Below are 19,772 nucleotides of genomic sequence, written 5' to 3' on the forward strand. Positions count from 1 at the left end.
TGCGCCTCCGTACCTCTGCACTTTACTTCCTCTGAGTCTCAGTGTGCTTTTCTCTTTCCTTCTAGTTGTAGAATTTCCACTCAGCCAGCCTTCCTGTGGTTCTGGATGATGTCCGTTTTGTCTTTTAGTTGTATTTTTGAAGTGGTTGTGCGAGGCAGCAATTTCCTTGGCTATAATTCTTGAAGCTTATTTTCTGATTGAACATTCTTTAATTTTAATTTCACAATACACAGCTTGATTAAATTTATTGGAGAGGTACCTTTTGCCTTGCCTGAGCACTGCCAAAAATGTCTTTATATTTCTTAATAAAACTTTATTTGGTGAGCTATTAAATTTAATCTTATGGGAAAGATCTACCCTTCAGATTTTATTTTTCTTGAAAATGCTTATAATTTTATCATGTTTTTAGCATTTTAATGGTGATAGAGAATTAAAACTTTTAAAAGTTTATTGGGGAAGAGAGCAACAACCCAGAGTTCTCATATCTAGCTTGGTACATCATTGCATTTCCCCAAGTTAGCTGAGTCCTTGTTAGAATTTTCCCCAGCTTCTTTGTGACTGGTTCATTATTAAAACCGCTGCTCTTCTTAACCATTGCATTATACTATCTCCAATTCTCTCATGTTTTATCTATCCATGTTTTGGCTAATCATATTGTTTTGTGACATAAACAAGTTGAACTTCTTTCTGGCTACCTGGAAGCTTATTTAAGCAGGAGTAAATGTACCAAAGAAATATAGGTGGACGTTTGTTTTCTTGAGTCAAGCAGTAGAACAGTGAAAATATGAGATAAGCTATAGTTTTTATTCTTCATTTTACTTTATTTGGAGATTGTATTATAAAATGCCAATGTAGAGAGATTAAATTGATTTATGTAGAAACTGCTTGACACAGAATGAAGTTTAGAAGATAGCAGAAATCTAATGAGGTCTTTGAACTGAGTAATTGTTAGTTGCTCTGTACTTGCATTTCCTTATATCTATAAATGAGGTTAGTGGTTAATTCCCATTATGAAAATTATTAAAAATACAAGAAACCAATTAACACTATAGTACTAGAAGTTATATTTGATTGTTAATGGCCAAGTGTTGTGATAAGACACTTGCGAAGAAGATATAAGAGAATAAGAGTGTCTTACTATTGTGTCAATTTTGTTGTAACGGCAAATTCAAGATAACTGGCATTAAAAAAAATAATTAGTTCTTTAATGCATCAAAAATAGTCTGCAGCTATCATTAGTGTCAAATTGGAAAGCAGTCTTAAATGAAGATAAACTTTTTTATCTTAAAATTTATTTATTTATTTATTTTTTTAATATATATTTTATTGATTTTTTACAGAGAGGAAGGGAGAGGGATAGAGAGTTAGAAACATCAATGAGAGAAATACCGATCAGCTGCCTCCTGTACACTCCCCACTGGGGATATGCCCGCAACCAAGGTACATGCCCTCGACCGGAATCGAACCTGGGACCCTTGAGTCCGCAGGCCGACGCTCTATCCACTGAGCTAAACCGGTTAGGGCTTAAAATTTATTTTCTATACGACAAGGAACATACATCCAAAGTGATGAAACAGAAAGCCAGGAAGAAGCATGTATGTTAACTCAATAACAAAAGAGTTAATTTGATCATATTACAAATCTGAAAATAGGAAACTTACATAGTCCTTGACAATTACATTAGTTTTGGCACACAGAGGATGTTCAATAAAGATTTAGGGTAAGTATAAGTGTTATGCATATTTTTTTTTGTTATGCATATTTTTAAAATGTAAAAAAAACCAAAAAACCTCAAATTATATTCCACCATTAAATTGCAAATTTGACACCATTAACAAATTTGTAGGCAATTCTATTCTATTTCTAATGTAGAGGAAGGCATGAGAAATACAGAGTCGGTAGTTTTTACTATTCATTTTCTTACCGTCTAGTGTAGAGAATTTTAGAAAACTATCAGGCATAGCTTAAAAATACTAGGGGACACCTTATCTGTACTCAGAAGTAATACTAGGCATATGTACTTATTTTTGTTGTTTGTAGTGCCAATAATCCTCCATCTGGAAATGAAGATGAAACTGCTGAGAATGGAGTACCTAAACCGGTAATATAAGGATTTGAAATCTAGTTACTTCTCTGTTTAAAATCTTTATCAATAGTTTTGCCTTCACTTAGGAATAAAGCCAAAATTCAATATGACTTTCATTATCCTGCTTGATCTGGCCCCCTCTTACATCACTTACCTCATCTGGTGCCATCAAAAGCATAACGAAGAGAAGTAGTGGGAAGATTTCAGATGAAATAGGGCATGTGCATAGGCTTGATGTTTATTTCAAGGAACTGGATGGTCATAGATCATCTAAATAGCTCATACCCTGATTTTCAAAGCGAACATTTGAGTCTTAAAACCTAAGTTTGATTGCCATGTTTTTTAGCAAAAAGTTTTCTTGTATAAGTGACAGTATTTGCCCTCATCCCTGTTGAAAGTGATGTTTTTTGGAGGTGTGTGAACATATTATGGGTCCTATGACTATTTTTAACATTTTACCCCCCCCCCCCATAGTTTAGTTACTCTACAAGTTTGTATCAAAAATTATTTTGCCTAGTTTTTCTACTTTTAAAATTTACAATTATGTGACAAAACACAAAATAGCCTTTTAGAGCCACAGCAAAAGCTTGTAAATGGCCTTTCTTTTACTCATAGAAACAAAGTATTCCCTCAACCATTTGCATGCAGGGCCTCTTGTAGGTGTCCCCCAATAGTTTAGTTACTCTACAAGTTTGTATCAAAAATTATTTTGCCTAGTTTTTCTACTTTTAAAATTTACAATTATGTGACAAAACACAAAATAGCCTTTTAGAGCCACAGCAAAAGCTTGTAAATGGCCTTTCTTTTACTCATAGAAACAAAGTATTCCCTCAACCATTTGCATGCAGGGCCTCTTGTAGGTGTAAATGAATTCCAGGAATAAGTGAGGTGCTCCCTAACTATTTGGGGCTTTTAAAATTTTTTGTTAATCCCTACCCAAGGATATTTTTCCCATTGATTTTTTTTTTAGAGCAAGTGGGTGGGAAGAGAAACATTTGGTTGCTTCTCACACACACCCTACTAGGCCAGTAAGGACCCTACTACCCAGGTATGCGCCCTTGACTGGGAATCAAACGCACAACCTTTAGGTTCTCTGGCCAATGCTCTACCACTGGCCAGGGCTATTTGGTGGATTTTAACCTTGACACTGTGACTCTTAAAATTGTTTTCCTCTTAACTTTATATATTCTTTTCACCAAGAATTTCTCTAATACTTTTTAATAATTTTATCTTCTTTATATATTAGTAAATTGCCTTAGATCCTTTTTTCAAGAGGAGCCGTTATAAATGATAGAAAAAAAATACGTTATTTACGAAAAGATGATGGTGAAAAAAGGTTTTCACATTCTTATCCTTTTTATCATGTAAAATATTGAAGTTATAAATGAGTTGAAATAAGGATCAGTTCTGTGAGCTTGTAACTTTTTTCTGTAAATCTATAGCTTAATTGCAAAACGGTTACTTTTCATTTATTCATATCAGATACTGAAATGGATTATTGAATGTATTTTATATTTGTTTATGTTGGTATAGAAAGTGACTGAGACTGAAGATGATAGTGATAGCGACAGTGATGATGATGAGGATGATGTTCATGTCACTATAGGAGACATTAAAACGGGAGCACCACAGTATGGGTAAGTTATTTTTAAGTAACAATTGTGTGACTAAATCAAAGGTAGTATGCCTATATCAAGCCATCAGTGGTTGATTTAATTGTGTTTTTTTTTTTTACATTTTTTCCATCTTAACCATGAGTTGATAAGAGAATAGAGCTTAAAAATTCTCAGCATAAGGAAAAATATTTGTAACTAAGTGTGGTGATGTATGTTAACTAAACTTTGCAATTTAAACATATTGCATCAGGCTGTACACCTAAAATTAATATTATTTTTTAAAATCTATTTTTATTGATTTCAGAGAGGGAGAGGTAGAGAGAGAGAAACGCTGGTGATGAGAATCATTGATTGGCTGCCTCACCCCCTACTGATCGAGCCCCCGCAACCCAGGCATGTGACCTTGTCTGGAATGGACCCTGGGACCCTTCAGTCCGCAGGCTGACACTCTATTCACGGAGCCAAACCGGCTAGGGCAATATATGTTATACTTTAATTGCAGCTCATGATAAAAGGAATTTCACCATGACAGTATTTCTTTTCTAAAGATAATTAGGTAAAATTACATGGGAGCAGCAGTATTTTTGATTTCTGAAATTAAAGTTTTTATAAATGAATTGAATACAACAAATTCTTTAGTTAGAATTAGAAAACCTTAAATTGAAGTTTGTATCTGTATTGTTTTGAGATTTTATTACTTATCCAAAGCTGAGTTTAGGTTTTTAATTTTTTTGTCCAATAAAAACAATATCAAAAGTATTGCTTTTTGATCTTCATAGTGTTTTTTTTTTAAATTATCAATTATCCCGTAGACTTTTTTCAGTAACATTCTGAATCAAGTGAGTGACTCATTAACTATGTATAAAATCTTATGGAAATATTGGAAGGGAATATATTAAAGTACAGGTTGTGATTTTGTTTGGTGGTAGCATAAGAGTCAAGGTGGTATGTGTTTTTAGATTGAATGTATAATGTAGTTGTGCATTGGGCACATAAAATAAACTTTTCATTAATTGTACTATATAGTTTATTAAGCAGCCTTATCTGGAATCAACCAATACATATATATACAGTACACATCAGTACATTTGAAGATGGGTGGGCAAAAGTAGGTTAATAATAATGATACTGATGATATAATAAGTAATAAATAATAATACAAGAATAAATTGTTTACTATATTCACACTGTAAACTTACTTTTTCCCACCCCTGCATTTTGTCTCTTCAGTAGAGCCTTTGTTTTCAAAAGTTTTTTATTTCAGGAGCTCAATTTTACAATATAATAATGATTGCCTCTGTAATTTTAAAACCCTAGCAACTTTTTTCGGAGCAGGGTTGAGAAGAGACTAAATTACTTATGTTAGAGGTAGATAACTATTTTTTAAAATATATTTTTAATGATTTCAGAGAGGAAGGGAGAGGGAGAGAGATAGAAACATCAAGGATGAGAGAGAATCATTGATCGGCTGCCTCCTGTAGGCCCCCTACTCGGGATCAAGGCCACAACCCTGGCATGTGCCTTTGACTGGAATCAAACCTGGGATCCTTCAGTAGCAGGTCAATGCTCTGTCCATGAGCCAAACCGGCTAGGATGAGGTAGATAACTTTTGAAGTTCTCTTTATCCCCACTTTTAAAATAAATAGTGTTGGGCTTATAATATGTTAGCCGGCATCTAGGCTAATAGACCTTTACCATCTGCATTATGCAAAAGAAACACTTTAATATGATATACTACTCATGGCGTATTTAGCAAATACTTTTATATAAAATTTGTATTTGCAAGTATAGAACAATTAAAGCAAATGGTGATTTCTTTATTAATATGACCAATTTTTGGTAGGAATCACATGCAGATATTAAATGCTCAGACTCCCATAGTACTTTCTCTGAACTTTATTTCTTACAGCAATTTCCAGTTCATGAATTCTACTTATGTTTATACATGTTTGAACTCTAAATTCCTTAAGAGTAGAAATCTTGGCTTATGAATTTTCCTATCCCTTATATTGCCTTTTATCTAGTAAGTATTCAATAAATCTTTATTGACTGAGTAGATTACATGTTAAAACATAGTTGTCTTTGAACATTTTTTCCTCAACATTAGATTATGAAAATTTTCAAATATTCAGAAAAGTTGAAAGAATTGAGATGTGAACATTTATTTACCCATTACCTAGGTTATACAATTTACATTTTTCTATGTTTGCTTTATAATATATACATATACACACACACACATATGTATATATACACATATATACATGGCTAGATGGAGATATATAGATATATACACACACATGTACCCATGCATTTAATGTGTTTTGTTTTTTAATGTGTTTTTTTAAATCCTCATTTGAGGATTTGTTTTTTATTGAATTTAGAGAGATGAAAGGAGGGGGAGAGAGAAATACTGATGTGAGAAAAAATGTTGATTGGTTACTTCCTGTATGCGCCCTGACCTGGTATTGAACCCTCAATCTTATTTTTAAAATGTATTTTTAATGCATTTCAAAGTAAGCTACAGATCTTTCTGAAAGGTATAAAGCTTATTTAACCTTGATAACTCAAGATATATTCCTTGAAAACTGAAAGAAAACCAGTGAAAAAATTAAATTTAGTGGCTATTTACTTTGTGTACACTTCACAAGCATGTTTAAAGAACAAATTATGTTTGAGAAACAATACTAAATTGGTTTATTGTTAGCTCTTAGAAAGTACAAAATAGAATTTTTTGACAACATACTTTTGTTACAAAGTTCATTTTATCTATACAGTAGGAAGAAAAGCTGTTAGGAACAATATCTTGTATAGAGAAATAGTTTCTTAGCTGTGTCTTTGAGATTCATCCATTCTTTCATTAAGCACTTTTCAAAGACAGTTTGGCACTGTACTAATTGATGATGGGGTTATCTATAATAGTAAAAGCATAATACGCTAATTAGACTGGACGTCCTTCGGGACAAAGCCGGGCTGCGAGGGAAGCCTGGGTCACGGGTGCCTGCTGGCAGCCGGAGGGACGCCGGTGCTGGCAGCCAGAGGAAGGAAGGCCTATTTTTGCACGAATTTCATGCATCGGGCCTCTAGTAAAAAATAATATAATAGTCCTTTTTTTACCAGAATTAGTGAGGAAGACAGAGCAATACTTTTAGCGAGTGTAAGTGCAAGAATAGAAACATATACAAAATGATTTGAAAGCTTTGAGAGGAGAGTTGCTATAAGCCTACAGGTGTTGGAAGATGCTAGAGGGCTATTTTAACTTGTTTGAATAATTCTTGAGTTAAAATGATTTAGGTAGAAGATACTATTTAGATGTAATGCAAGCATGGTTTAAGGAACCACATGCCTGAAGGATAAAGGTAAATGAGAGAGGATGGTTGAAACTATTTAAGGAGAAGGGAGTTAGACTGTTTTTGCTATGTTATCATGGAACCTTTGAAGGTTTTTTTAGGCAAGTCAGCTTATTTGCAAAGATAAATAGTAGCAGTAAACTAGTTAGATATTAGTTGTCAAAGTGATTGTCCACATGAGATAATCCAAACGAAGCCAACAGCAGTAGTATAGGGATGAATGGGAAAATAAGGTATATTTGAGTATTAATTAGAAATAAATTGGTAACTGATTAGTTGTGGATGGAGAGGGAGAAAAAGGACTCAATGACTTACAGGTCTCTAGAGAAGTTTATTGAGTCCATAGCAGTGCTATATAAGTGAATAACCTATGTCTCAAATTTAGTACATTGGAGACCAAAAGGTGGAAATTATTAGAATTATTAGGAAAGTTCAGTTAGCTAAACTTGTTAGGGTAAAGAACCAAGTTAAATAACATGGATATAATGTGAGAATATGTCATTGAAAACATTGTCTATAACTTGAGGTCTTACTAATACCTATTTGCTCTGTGGGAATGGAGCCTTCTTCCTTACCTACTCCCTTTTGTCCCCTTTTCCCTAATCTCCCCAATAATGTATAAGCCTATTTTGGTCAGTATATATGATTTTCCTACTCTTACATAAGAATGCATTATATGGAAAAGCAGGGAAGTATCTATAAGCTCATTAAAGAAAATGTATACAAGGTCTATGGGGTGTTAAGTGACTTGGCTAAGATTATACAATTAATAAACTTGTATTTGAACTTGAGTCTGTGTGACTCTGAATTTTTTCCCTCCATCACATGTATGTTATACTACATTAAAAAAGGCGCAGCTCAGTAATTTTTTAGAGTGTATAGATCAGGGGTGGGCAAAATATTTGACTCGAGGGCCAGAATGGGTTCTTAAACTGGACCGGAGGGCTGGAACAAAAGCATGGATGGAGTGTTTGTGTGAACTAATATAAATTCAAAGTAAACATCATTACATAAAAGGGTACGGTCTTTTTTTTTTTTTAGTTTTATTCATTTCAAACGGGCCGGATCCGGCCCGTGGGCCGTAGTTTGCCCACGGCTGGTATAGATTCATGTAACCACCATCCAAATTAAGATATGGAACATCACTAGTATTCTAGAAACTTCCCTCTTGTTTTCTGTAGTCATTAACAACAGACCACCACCAAGCACTGCTCTGCTTTTATTCTGGACTTATTTTTGAATTTCATGAAAATTCATTTTATGGACAGATATACTCCATGGGTATTTGAAAGAGGATTTATCAACAGTATCAAGTGCAGGAAGGATTAAAGGGAGGACACTGTATTTGGGAATAAGGTAGAGAAATTTCATTCTTGCAGGATTGCTGTGTATGTTGCATCAACTAGATGAGGAAATGAAGACAAGCATGTAAACTCTTATTTTCTTCCCAGCCAAATTTTCTGTGAAGTGTGCTATAGTGGGATATTGAGTTAGTGGCAGGTGGGTTTTTGAGATGGAAAACAAGTCACACTTTTAAACAATATTTTTATCTTTTATTGAGCAAGTGACAGACTTTTAAATTAGTTTAAAACATTTTCTGAATTGTGTCATTGTCAGTTTATTCAGTTACTATGTGATTGTATAATTTGTATAATTAAATGTATTGCTGTTTCTGTTTAAGTTTCTCAGGATAATTTTTATTTTGTTTTTAGGAGTTATGGTACAGCACCTGTAAATCTTAACATCAAGACAGGAGGTAGAGTTTATGGAACTACAGGTAAAATTTTTATTTGCAGCTGCAACAATAGAAAAATAAGGCATATATCTGAGTAGGTGTTAGGTTGTAATAGGTCAATTAAAAATAACAGTTTGACCATATATCACAGGGCTAGATAATAAATATTTTAGTCTGTATGGGCCACATAGGATTCCTGCCATGGTGTTTTGCTTGTTTATTTAACTTGTTTGTCATACAACCATTTAAAAAGGTAAAAGCATTTCTTATCTCACAGACTGTACAAAAACCGATATAAAACATGGAAGTTAGCAATTTCCTAGTGGTACAGGAATCCCTTATTGTAAATAACAAGTCCCTAGTCTCTATCCATTTTATGTTATAGCTATACCATAAAGTTTGACCTTAACTTTTATTTATGGTAAGCATTATTCTAATGCTTTGTTTGGAACCTTAGCCATATTGAGTGCTAGCAACAGTTAAAAAGGTGTCAGAGTATCTCTCAGCCTCTTGCTAATGTAGCTCCTTCACCATTTTGTAATTTTATAAAACAGGAACAAAAGTCAAAGGAGTAGACCTTGATGCACCTGGAAGCATTAATGGAGTTCCACTCTCGGAGGTAGATTTGGATTCTTTTGAAGATAAACCATGGCGTAAACCTGGTAAGATTAATGGTGGATTATATCGGTTTCAAAAGATTTGTAGAATAAACAGTCATTAGAAAGTATTTTTCAGTATCAATTTAGAATATTATTGTTTTAATGTCATTTTTGTAGTCTTAAGCTCAGGAGAGTAATAATGAATTTAATAATGAATTAATGTAATAATAAACTAATCATTAATAATGAATTTATTAAATCTTGCTGATAGCCTAGCATTATATTAAAGTAGACTTGCATATTGTTTTATTATAATGCATTTCTAAAGGAAATAGTTCTGATAAAAAGTTCTTATAGTTCTGTTGCTTTATGGTAATTGGGAGAGCTGGTAAAATTAGAAAGGGTGATAAGACTAGACTAATAGAACTCTAAATTTATATTTTACAGTTTATTACATTTTATATGCTGCAAAACAATAGAATTGAAATATTTGTATACTAAAAGTGTGTTTTATCTTTAGGTGCTGATCTTTCTGATTATTTTAATTACGGGTTTAATGAAGATACCTGGAAAGCTTACTGTGAAAAACAAAAGAGGATACGAATGGGACTTGAAGTTATACCAGTTACCTCTACTACAAATAAAATTACGGTAATTAATAAAATGTTCCAAAATACTCCGGCACTTTCTACTGTACCAATTTTACTTCTAAATAAGTCACTTTTTCCTGCAAAGGTGGTTAAAAGCTATATGAGTTTAAAAATTCTGTTCTTGTTCCCATGTTGGGTTTTTTCCCTTTCTTCCCTTTCAGTTTTATATTAATGATTTTCTGATGTTCTTCATTTCAAGTCTCAAACTAGGCACAGCTAGTTTGTCTTTATATGGCCTATCAATTAAAAATTATGTGGTATCTTAATGGGGAATATGTTATTTAACTTAGGCCGAAGACTGTACTATGGAAGTTACACCAGGTGCAGAGATCCAAGATGGCAGATTCAATCTTTTTAAGGTGAATTTTAGTAAATTATCCTTGGTTGCTCTCATTTTTTTGTTCTTGAGTCTGCTTCCCTACCACTACTCAAGGACAATAATAAAGTGGAATAGCTCCTTTTTTCCAAACCTTCAGCTTCCTGGTTACTTACAAAGTTGCTCATTGTTGTTTTATCTCCACTTTTGTAAGCATGTGAATTTATAGCCTATTATACTAACAATTGCCAAGTAAAACTATTCTTGCTATATGTTGTGATTTTATTTTGAGTCATAGTATGTTTGTAGGAGATAATAGTTCACATCAGCAGGTTAAGCTCATTGTAGATCATGCTATAATCTTTATCAGATTTAGGGATTTATTTTACCTAATATTTTTAAAATATATTTTTCTTGATTTCAGAGAGGAAGGGTTAGGGAGAGAGAGAGAGAAACATCAATGATGAGAGAGAATCATTGATTGGCTGCCTACTGCACACCCCCAACTGGGGATCGAGCCCACAACCCAGGCATGTGCCCTTGACTGGAATCAAACCTGGTGGGACTCTTCAGTTTGCAGTCCGAAGCTCGATCCACTGTGCCAAACCAGCTAGGGCTATTTTACCTAATTTTATTTTTAAAAATGGTAAGGAAGATGGCTTATTATCAGCTTGACACTGAAATTATTGGTGCACTTTTAGATAGATCAAGAATCTTCCTCATTCTTTGAGTCTCTCATAAGAGATAAAATAGGATTAAATAGGATAAAACCATTGACTTTTAAATTAATACTTAAAAGAGGAGTAGGGTTTAGTGAGGGACTTGCTTGTTGATACTATTACCACATGCGTGTCAAGTCTTGACTTCTGACTTCTTCATTTCATATAATCACAGACCCAATCCAAAGAATAATATATTTTCATACTACTACACTACATAGCAACCTACTCTTCTTAAAACCTATTTGTGTACTGCTTTCTTGACCTTAATTCTTAATTCTTGATACTTGTATTGAATGACACTGGGATGAAGACTGGGAGTGGCTTTTAGACTGGTTTGTATATTTAGGGAAATTTTTGGACAGGAACTTTTTGTGCCTCTTTTTGGACTGCAGCTCTATCCACTGAAATAGTGCCTTATGCATGTGCTGTATCCACAGATATAGCTACTCTGCTGGACACAGTTCTGTGCACAGAATTTAACTTGTAATATATGTTCTACTCTGGGTATTTGCTGCTTGTTCTGTAACTATTTTGAAAGTGTGTGATGCTGTTTTTCATATTTTAAGTGGTCTTCTGGTTCTTTTTGGTGATATCTACTTATTTAGATATTGATCTATAATAATAAAAGCATAATATGCTAATTAGACCGGACGTCCTTCTGGACAAAGCCGGGGCTGTGAGGGAAGCCCGGGTCCCGGTGCCTGCCGGGTGCCAAAGGGAAGCCAGTGCTAGCAGCCGGGGGAAGAAAGGCCTACTCTTGCATGAATTTCGTGCATCGGGCCTCTAGTGGTTATATATGTTTACAATGAATAGATAGAAAAGTTGTTTTGATGATGAAATAGTTCATTTGCAGTGGTGCTTTGTATTTTCTTCTAACCGAATTGAGAACTTCCTTTGTAAACTGCCAGCTTCTATATACTTTGTCTTTTTGCAGTGAACTTCATAAACTAAAATACAAAAAAGAAACTCCTAAGGATTGGTCTCATATTGAAGGTAGCCATTGTGAATGAGTTTTTTAATATACATACTGTCTATTGAAAAATTATTTTTGAAGTTTCTTTAGGTTATATGAGAGAAAGTCATTGTTTCATTCTGATTTATTAGATTCTGAATGAATAAGGGCATGAATTTGATCGGTGTAGTAATTTCATGCACCGGGCCTCAGTGATGTTATAAAGATCCAAAAGGCCCTTGCCAGAAAAAAAGGTTCCCCACCCCTGCAATAGGGCTAAGCTTTTCTCAGAGCCCCTGATGTCTTTAGGTTGTTTTCCTTTTTTTTCCTTTTTTATGGTAATCTGATTTTTTCAGAGAAAAAATTCCAGTATTCTAATTAGAGGATTTACACTTGGGTGATTGGAATGTTGTCAATTCCTGAACCTTTTGGGATCCTGCCATGAAAATTATCATTGCTTTGTCACTGATTTAGGATTCAGTTTTTTTTTGGTCTGCTAAATCAGTTACTATTTTTCATCTGCTTTCAAAGTCCTAAATTTTGTTGCTCTCCCAATCTTTTTGTTCTTGTTGTAACAAAATTATGATAATTAAGTTATGTGGTTACTTCCTTCCCCATCCTTTCCCTCCCTTCTTTCCTTCCTTCCTTTCTTTTTTGACATTATTATAGATGTCTCTCATTTTTCCCCCCTTTACCCACCTTCACCCAACCTCTGCTCCTCCTTCCCCTCCTGGCTGTCGCCATACTGTTGTTTGTGTGCATGTGCTATGTCAGTGATGGCGAACCTTTTGAGCTCGGCGTGTCAGCATTTTGAAAAACCCTAACTTAACCCTGGTGCCGTGTCACATATAGAAATTTTTTGATATTTGCAACCATAGTAAAAGAAAGATTTATATTTTTGATATTTATTTTATATATTTAAATGCCATTTAACAAAGAAAAATCAACCAAAAAAATGAGTTCGCGTGTCACCTCTGACACGTGTGTCATAGGTTCGCCATCACTGTGCTATGCATATATGTTCTTTGGCTAATCTCTTCACCTCGTTTATCCAGTCCCCTCCATTCCTCTTCCCTCTACTCCCCTCCCCTCTTATTGCTGTCAGTCTGTTTCATGTATCCATGCCTCTGACTCTATGTTGTTCATCAGTTTATTTGGTTTATTAGATTCCACAAATACCACAGATGGTATTTGTCTTTCTGTCTGGCTTATTTTGCTTAGTATAATAATCTCCAGGTCTATCCGTGCCATTGAAAAAGGTAAGACTTCCTTCTTTTTTGCAGCCATGTAGTATTCTATTGTGTAAATTTACCACAACTTTTTTAATCCAGTCCCCTGTTGATGGGCATTTGGGCACTTTCCAGATCTTGACTATTTTAAATAATGCTGCTATGAACATAGAGATGCATATATTCTTTCTAACTGGTATTTCAATAATCTTAGGATATATTCCCAGAAGTGGTATCACTGGGTCAAAAGGCAGTTTCATTTTTAATTTTTTAAGGAAACTCTATATTGTTTTCTACAGTGGCTGCACCAATCTGCATTCCCACCAACAATGTATGAGAGTTCCCTTTTCTCTCCATTCTTGCCAGCACTTGTTGTTTGTTGATTTATGATGGTAGCCATTTTGACATGTATGAGGTGATAGGTTATTGTGGTTTTAATTTGCATTTCTCTGATAATTAGTGACATTGAACAGTTTTTTTATATACTTATTTCCATCTGTATGGAGAAGTATCTATTCAGGTCATTTGCCCATTTTTAATTAGATTGTTTATCTTCCTGGTGTTGAGTTTTTTAAGTTCTTTGAATATTTTAGAAATTAACCCCTAATCAGATGTTGCATTGCCGTTTTTTTCTTTATACCATTGTTCCTCTATCTTTTTCTTAAAGCAGACCCTTTCACATTTCTTGCAATGCTGGTTTGGTGGTCATGAACTCATTTATTAGTCTTTTTATGTCTGGGAAGCTCTTTATTTTAAATTTTAAATGATAGCTTTTTTTTTTTTAGCCCTAGCCAGTTTGGCTCGGTGGATAGAGCGTCAGCCTGCGGACTGAAAGGTCCCAGGTTCGATTCCGGTCAAGGGCATGTACTTTGGTTGCGGGCACATCCCCAGTGGGGGGTGTGCAGGAGGCAGCTGATCGATGTTTCTCTCTCATCGATGTTTCTAACTCTCTATCTCTCTCCCTTCCTCTCTGTAAAAAATCAATAAAATATATTAAAAAAAAATGATAGCTTTTTGGATAGAGTGGTCTTGGATGCAGGTCCTTTTTTTTCATTACTTTGAATACTTCATGCTAATCTCGTCTGGCCTGAAGTGTTTCTGTTGAGAAATCAGCTGCCAGCCTTGTGGGAACTCCCTTGTAGATAATTAACTATCACTCTTGTTGCCTTTAAGATTCTCTCTTTGTCTTTAACCTTTGCCATTTTAATTATGATATGTCTTGGTGTGGGTCTCTTTGAGTTCATCTTGATTAGGACTCTGTGTGTTTCCTGAACTTGTGTGACTTCTTGCCTCACCATGGTAGGGAAGTTTTTTGTCATTATTTCTTCAAACATGTTCTCTATCCCTTGCTCACTTTCCTCTCTTTCTGGCTCCCTTATGATGCTGATGTTTTTACATTTCATGTTCTCCTAAAGTGCCCTTAAACTATCCTCATTCTGATTAATTATTTTTCTTTTTTCTGCTGTTTTGAGTGTTTGTTTTCTACCTTGTCTTCTAAATTGCTGATTCAATCCTCTGCTTCATTCAACCTACTTTATTCCTTTCAGTGTAGTCTTTTTTTTTTTTTTTGCCACTTGGGTGTCATTTTGGGAAAATACTTAGTTCTTTTGCCCAGTTTTTAATCATATTTTCTAAAATCCTCACCTGAGGACATGCTTAGAAGAAGAGGGGTGGAGAGAAAGAGAGGACATCAGTTACCTTCCATACATACCCCGACCAGGGATCCAACCTGCAATCCAGGTATGTTCCATGATCGGGAATCTTTTTGGGCAGAGGATGATGCTCAACCATTCCAGCTGGGCCCTTGCAGTGTATTCTTGATGTCATTCTTCATTTCCGACTGGTTATTTTTTTATGGTTTGTATGTTCTTTTTCATGTGTTGTGGTTTTCACTAAGTTTTTTGAGCATACTTATTTACCATTACTTTAGGCTCTGTATCTGATAAATTTCTTGCTCCATTTCATTTACCTCTTTTTTTTGAGATTCCTCCTGTTCTTTCAGTTGGGGCCTGTTTCTCTGTCTCCCCATTTGACTCTCTCTTTGTGTTTGTTCCTATGTATTAGATAGAAACACTATGACTCCCCATCTTCATGATGTGGCCTTATGTAGTAGGTGTCCTTTGGGACCCAGTGGTGCAGTCTCCTTGATCTCCTGAGCTGTGTGCTCTAGGAATGTCCCTTGTGTGTGTTATGTGGGCCCTCCTTTTGTAATTGGGTTTTGATTGCTGTTGGCCCATGCATTGTTGGGATCTACCCTCAGGCTGCCTGACTATGAGGCTGAACCCTAGCCACAGCGTGCAAGCTGCTGTACAGTTGTAGTCTCTTGGTGGTTTCTTCTGCCAGTCTTTCATTGTAAGTCTCCTCTTCAGATAGTCTTTAGTTGGTAATTCAAGATGATTGTTTCCCTGTTTAGTTGTATTTCCAGTTTGGTTCTGAGTGGAGGTGTGAGAGAGATCCACCTACTCTGTTGCCATCTTGAAACCTTCTATGTCAGTGATGGAGAATCTATGACACTCATTTTTTTGGTTGATTTTTCTTTGTTAAATGGCATTTAAATATATAAAATAAATATCAAAAATATAAGTCTTTCTTTTACTATGGTTGCAAATATCAAAAAATTTCTATATGTGACACGGCACCAGAGTTAAGTTAGGGTTTTTCAAAATGCTGACATGCCGAGCTCAAAAGGTTTGCCATCACTGTTCTATGTGGTTTTCTACTTTTCTTTTTTTCACCTTAACATTATATGGTCAATATTTGCCTAGGTTAGTAAAGTTTTTATATAAATAATACTTTAAATAGTTTCGTAACCCATTATTTTGGGATTTTGATATTATCTATAATAATAAAAGTGTAATATGCTAATTAGACCAGACAGCCGAATCACCTTCCGGGCGTCATTCCGGACATCCTTCTGGATAAAGCCGCAGTGGTGGGGGCCAAGGCAGAGGCAGTTAGGGGCGATGAGGCAGGCAGGCAGGCAATGGCTGTTAGGGGCAATCAGGTAGGCAGGCAGGCAGAGGTGGTTAGGGGCGATCAGGCAGGCAAGCAGGCCAGTGGTCCCACATTGTGAGAGGGATGTTCAACTGCCAGTTTAGGACATCCCACAAGGGGTCCCAGATTGTGAGAGGGTGCAGGCTGGGCTGAAGGCCCCCCCACCACCATGTACGGATTTCGTGCACTGGGCCTCTAGTTTTGTTTATAATGTCAAACTTTTATAAAAAATGCTACGTAGGGCAGGTGAAGGAAATTTCACAAAATAATTTAAATTTTGGTCCAGTAGTAGCATAATTTAGGTAAATATTTAGCTTCTCAGGGTTACAGACTTCAGTCAACTTTTGTTTGTACATGTAAGCTCTGACATCAATTTGTTTTTAGAAAATCAGTCATGGTGTCTTACAGTCATTTTGTAAAAAATTAGATCATGTGAAAAAATAGTAGGTTCTGATTAAACAAATTTTGAGTGAGCATAATCCTGAGTGCAATCCTAAAGACAAACAAGCAGATAATGATAATGGAAGTAGATTAGGAAGGTTGCCAAAATGGTGGTTTTCAGAATTGTTTAATATAAGGAATATACTATGAAGAAATTAAAAAGAAAAGAAAACTGAAGAAACACAAGCAATTTTTACATTTTAAAAATGTGTCTGTCTTGCTGCTACATTTTCTTACTGCTCTTTTACTTATGCTCTTTTCCCTTTTTTTTCCTTTCCTCTTCTGCTTTTCCAACCCTTCCTCCTCCCCCATCCCAATTTTTAATTGAGCATTGACTGTGCCAGGAAGTATCTCAGGTTGGGTGCTGAGGGGAGGTGAACATTTCAGACATACTTAGATTCTGTATCTTAGAGTTTATCTGACTTCATGGATAATTTAGGTGTTAATTAGGTAATGCCAAAAATTATTTAGTTATAACCTCTGTGTCTTATTATAAACTTTGGAGAACTGACATTTAAGCTGAATCCCAAAGTCAGTCTAATGACATATAATATATTAAGCACTTACTGCATGACAGGCACTGTTTTTCGGTACTTGGGATATAGATTTGAACTGAACGTCATCCATGTTTCAAAGATTCTATGTTGAAGTGTCAGCAAACAGACTATAACCATACAACAGTAAATAATTCAACTTCAGATAACGATACTAATGAGAAATTCTCTAAAGAAAATACAAAATGATAATAGGATAGAGATTATTTAGGAATGATTGGAGAAGGCCACTCCAAGAAGACATTTGAACAATAGTTGAATGATTAGAGATATCCATGAGACAAACTGGGGAGAGAATATTCCAAGTAAAAGGAATATCTAGTGCAAAAGTTGTTATAAAGAGGAATAAGGTAAAAAAAAATTTTAAAGGCCATTATGAGTAGGCATAATAAAGATAAGTTGGGGAGGAATAGAGGAAAATGAGGTTGGAGAGGTTTGCAAGCCCATACCATGTAAATCTTTGCAGGCCATTATAAGAAGTTTAGCTTTTACTCTTTTTGCATTGGGAAACTATTAGAAAATTTTGAACAGGGAGAGACGTGAATTCATTTATACTTTAATAAGATTGCTTTGACTGTGTACAGAGGATGGAATTTAGACAGGTGAGACCAAAGCAGAAATACAAGTTAATTTAGTAGAATGGTTGAGATGTGTCAGTGGGTTTGACCTGGCTTTTAGGAGTGGACATAATGATAAAAGCTTGAGTTTGGTATATATTATAAAGGTAAAGTTAACATTGGATGTTCATATGTATTGGATAATTGCGAGGTTTTTTTGTTTTGTTTTGTTTTGTTTTTTGTCTTGAGCAGCTCAGTAGATGATGGTGCCATTTACTTGAGTGATAAAGACTTAGAGAGGATCAGATTGGAGGATAGTGGGAAATCAGTAGTTTTGTTTTGACCATGTTAATTTTTGAGATATTCATCAGACATGGAAGAAGTTGGATATAAATTACTGGAGCTCAGGGGAACAGTTGAGACCATGTGTCTGATATTCCGTGAAAGAGTAATGCACTTCTTTTTCTATGTTCTCATAGCATCTTTTATCTCATAGTTTTTTTATAGCATTTATTGTATTGCTCTCATTGTTTTTATGTCTGTCTTTTCCCACGGTCTGTAGTTTTGTTGTATTTCTCCGCATGGTCTCAGCTTCTGGTACAAATAGTTATTTAGTAAATGTTTGATGAATGAGTCATATTTAGTTCCCATCACTACATTCTGTCAATTTTACCTGTCAAACGTCTATCAAATCCATTTTTTTCTGATCCTCATCATTGCTCATTAGGATCAGTGCCTTTTAAATGGATGTTTTCCTTTAAGCAGTGGAACTCTTTTTTTCAAATAAAATGCCAATGTAAAACCCTAATTATATGGGGGCACCAATTAGGGATTGGGTTCAGAAGTATTAATAAGAGATCCGACTATAATGGCTCAAATATATAAGTAAAGGTTTCTTTTTCTCACAATGATTAGTTGAGTTAGATGGTTTCTGGATTTGAATCAGTGGTTTGACTGACTCGGGCTAGGTTTCTGAGATTCTCTTCGCCTTTGCCTCATGGGGAAAGGAGAGTGATGCTAAATTTAGTCTGAACAGGGGCAGTAGAATACAAATAGGCACAAATTATGGTGTGATATTATTCAAGTGTAGGGCAACTTGAACTTATTTTGTTTAAATGTAATAAATTAATTACAGTTTTAAGATAGGAAGGTGAGTATAAAAACAAGAGTGCATAAAGGAGATTCATTTTACCATTGTAAAGGAGAACAACTGGTTCATACTCAAAGGATCTGATAGGAACAGAAAAGATGGACAAATCTGGGAGAAGTTATGGAATAAGTAGATTGAAAAGATGTAATAAGGAGACAGATGACTAACTTCCAGCTTGCAGTGTATAGAACTGGCAGGATATTGATAATGGTGGGAAAATGTGAGGAGTGGTAAGAACTGCAGGAGTAGATCATTAATATTTGTATTATAGCAAATCACAGTCTGAATAGAAAATGATCAGAATGGCTAAAATGGCCACTGGTGGTTTTCTTAGCTAAAGGGTAGTGAATATAGAAGGGAAATATTGTTCAGAGCCTTTCTTGAACTCTGAAACATGGAGTGGTAACCATGGACTTAAAAGTGGTAATTTAAGGGAATTAATGAAAGTCCTAAAGAGCTATAGTTTATTGGACTTTTAAGTGGCATTAATGTGAAATTTTTAATTGTTGGGAATACTTTATTCCCATAATCTATCTTTGGTGTCTTTCACCTAATCCTATCTAATAAAAGAGAAACATGGTAATTAGCCGTACCTACGCTACCCTTCCCATTGGCTAATCAGGGCGATATGCAAATTAACTGCCAGCCAAGATGGCGGCCGGCAGCCAGGCAGCTTGAAGCGAACATGGGGCTTGCTTGCTTTAGTGATGGTGGAAGCCAACATTCCCGCCTGCCGCTGCTGGCCTCTGAGCTTGCAGTTTGAAACATTGTTACAAATATAGAAGCTAAACAAAACCCCAGAAACCTGCTTTCAGCCAGCC

General features: G+C 35.1%; 1 protein-coding gene across 1 annotated transcript in view; it reads left to right on the forward strand.

Annotated features, from left to right (window-relative positions):
- FIP1L1 (factor interacting with PAPOLA and CPSF1) overlaps positions 1–19,772 on the forward strand; it is an 87,824-nt gene that overhangs the window by 8,319 nt on the left and 59,733 nt on the right. Inside the window, exons 5-10 of the mRNA XM_014548458.1 lie at positions 2,041–2,101; positions 3,620–3,723; positions 8,765–8,829; positions 9,342–9,449; positions 9,907–10,037; positions 10,327–10,395. Of these exons, the coding sequence (XP_014403944.1) occupies positions 2,041–2,101; positions 3,620–3,723; positions 8,765–8,829; positions 9,342–9,449; positions 9,907–10,037; positions 10,327–10,395 (538 nt within the window). The remainder of the gene's footprint in view (positions 1–2,040; positions 2,102–3,619; positions 3,724–8,764; positions 8,830–9,341; positions 9,450–9,906; positions 10,038–10,326; positions 10,396–19,772) is intronic.

Source organism: Myotis brandtii, unplaced genomic scaffold, assembly GCF_000412655.1.
Source record: "Myotis brandtii unplaced genomic scaffold, ASM41265v1 scaffold51, whole genome shotgun sequence".
Classification (NCBI taxonomy): domain Eukaryota; kingdom Metazoa; phylum Chordata; class Mammalia; order Chiroptera; family Vespertilionidae; genus Myotis; species Myotis brandtii.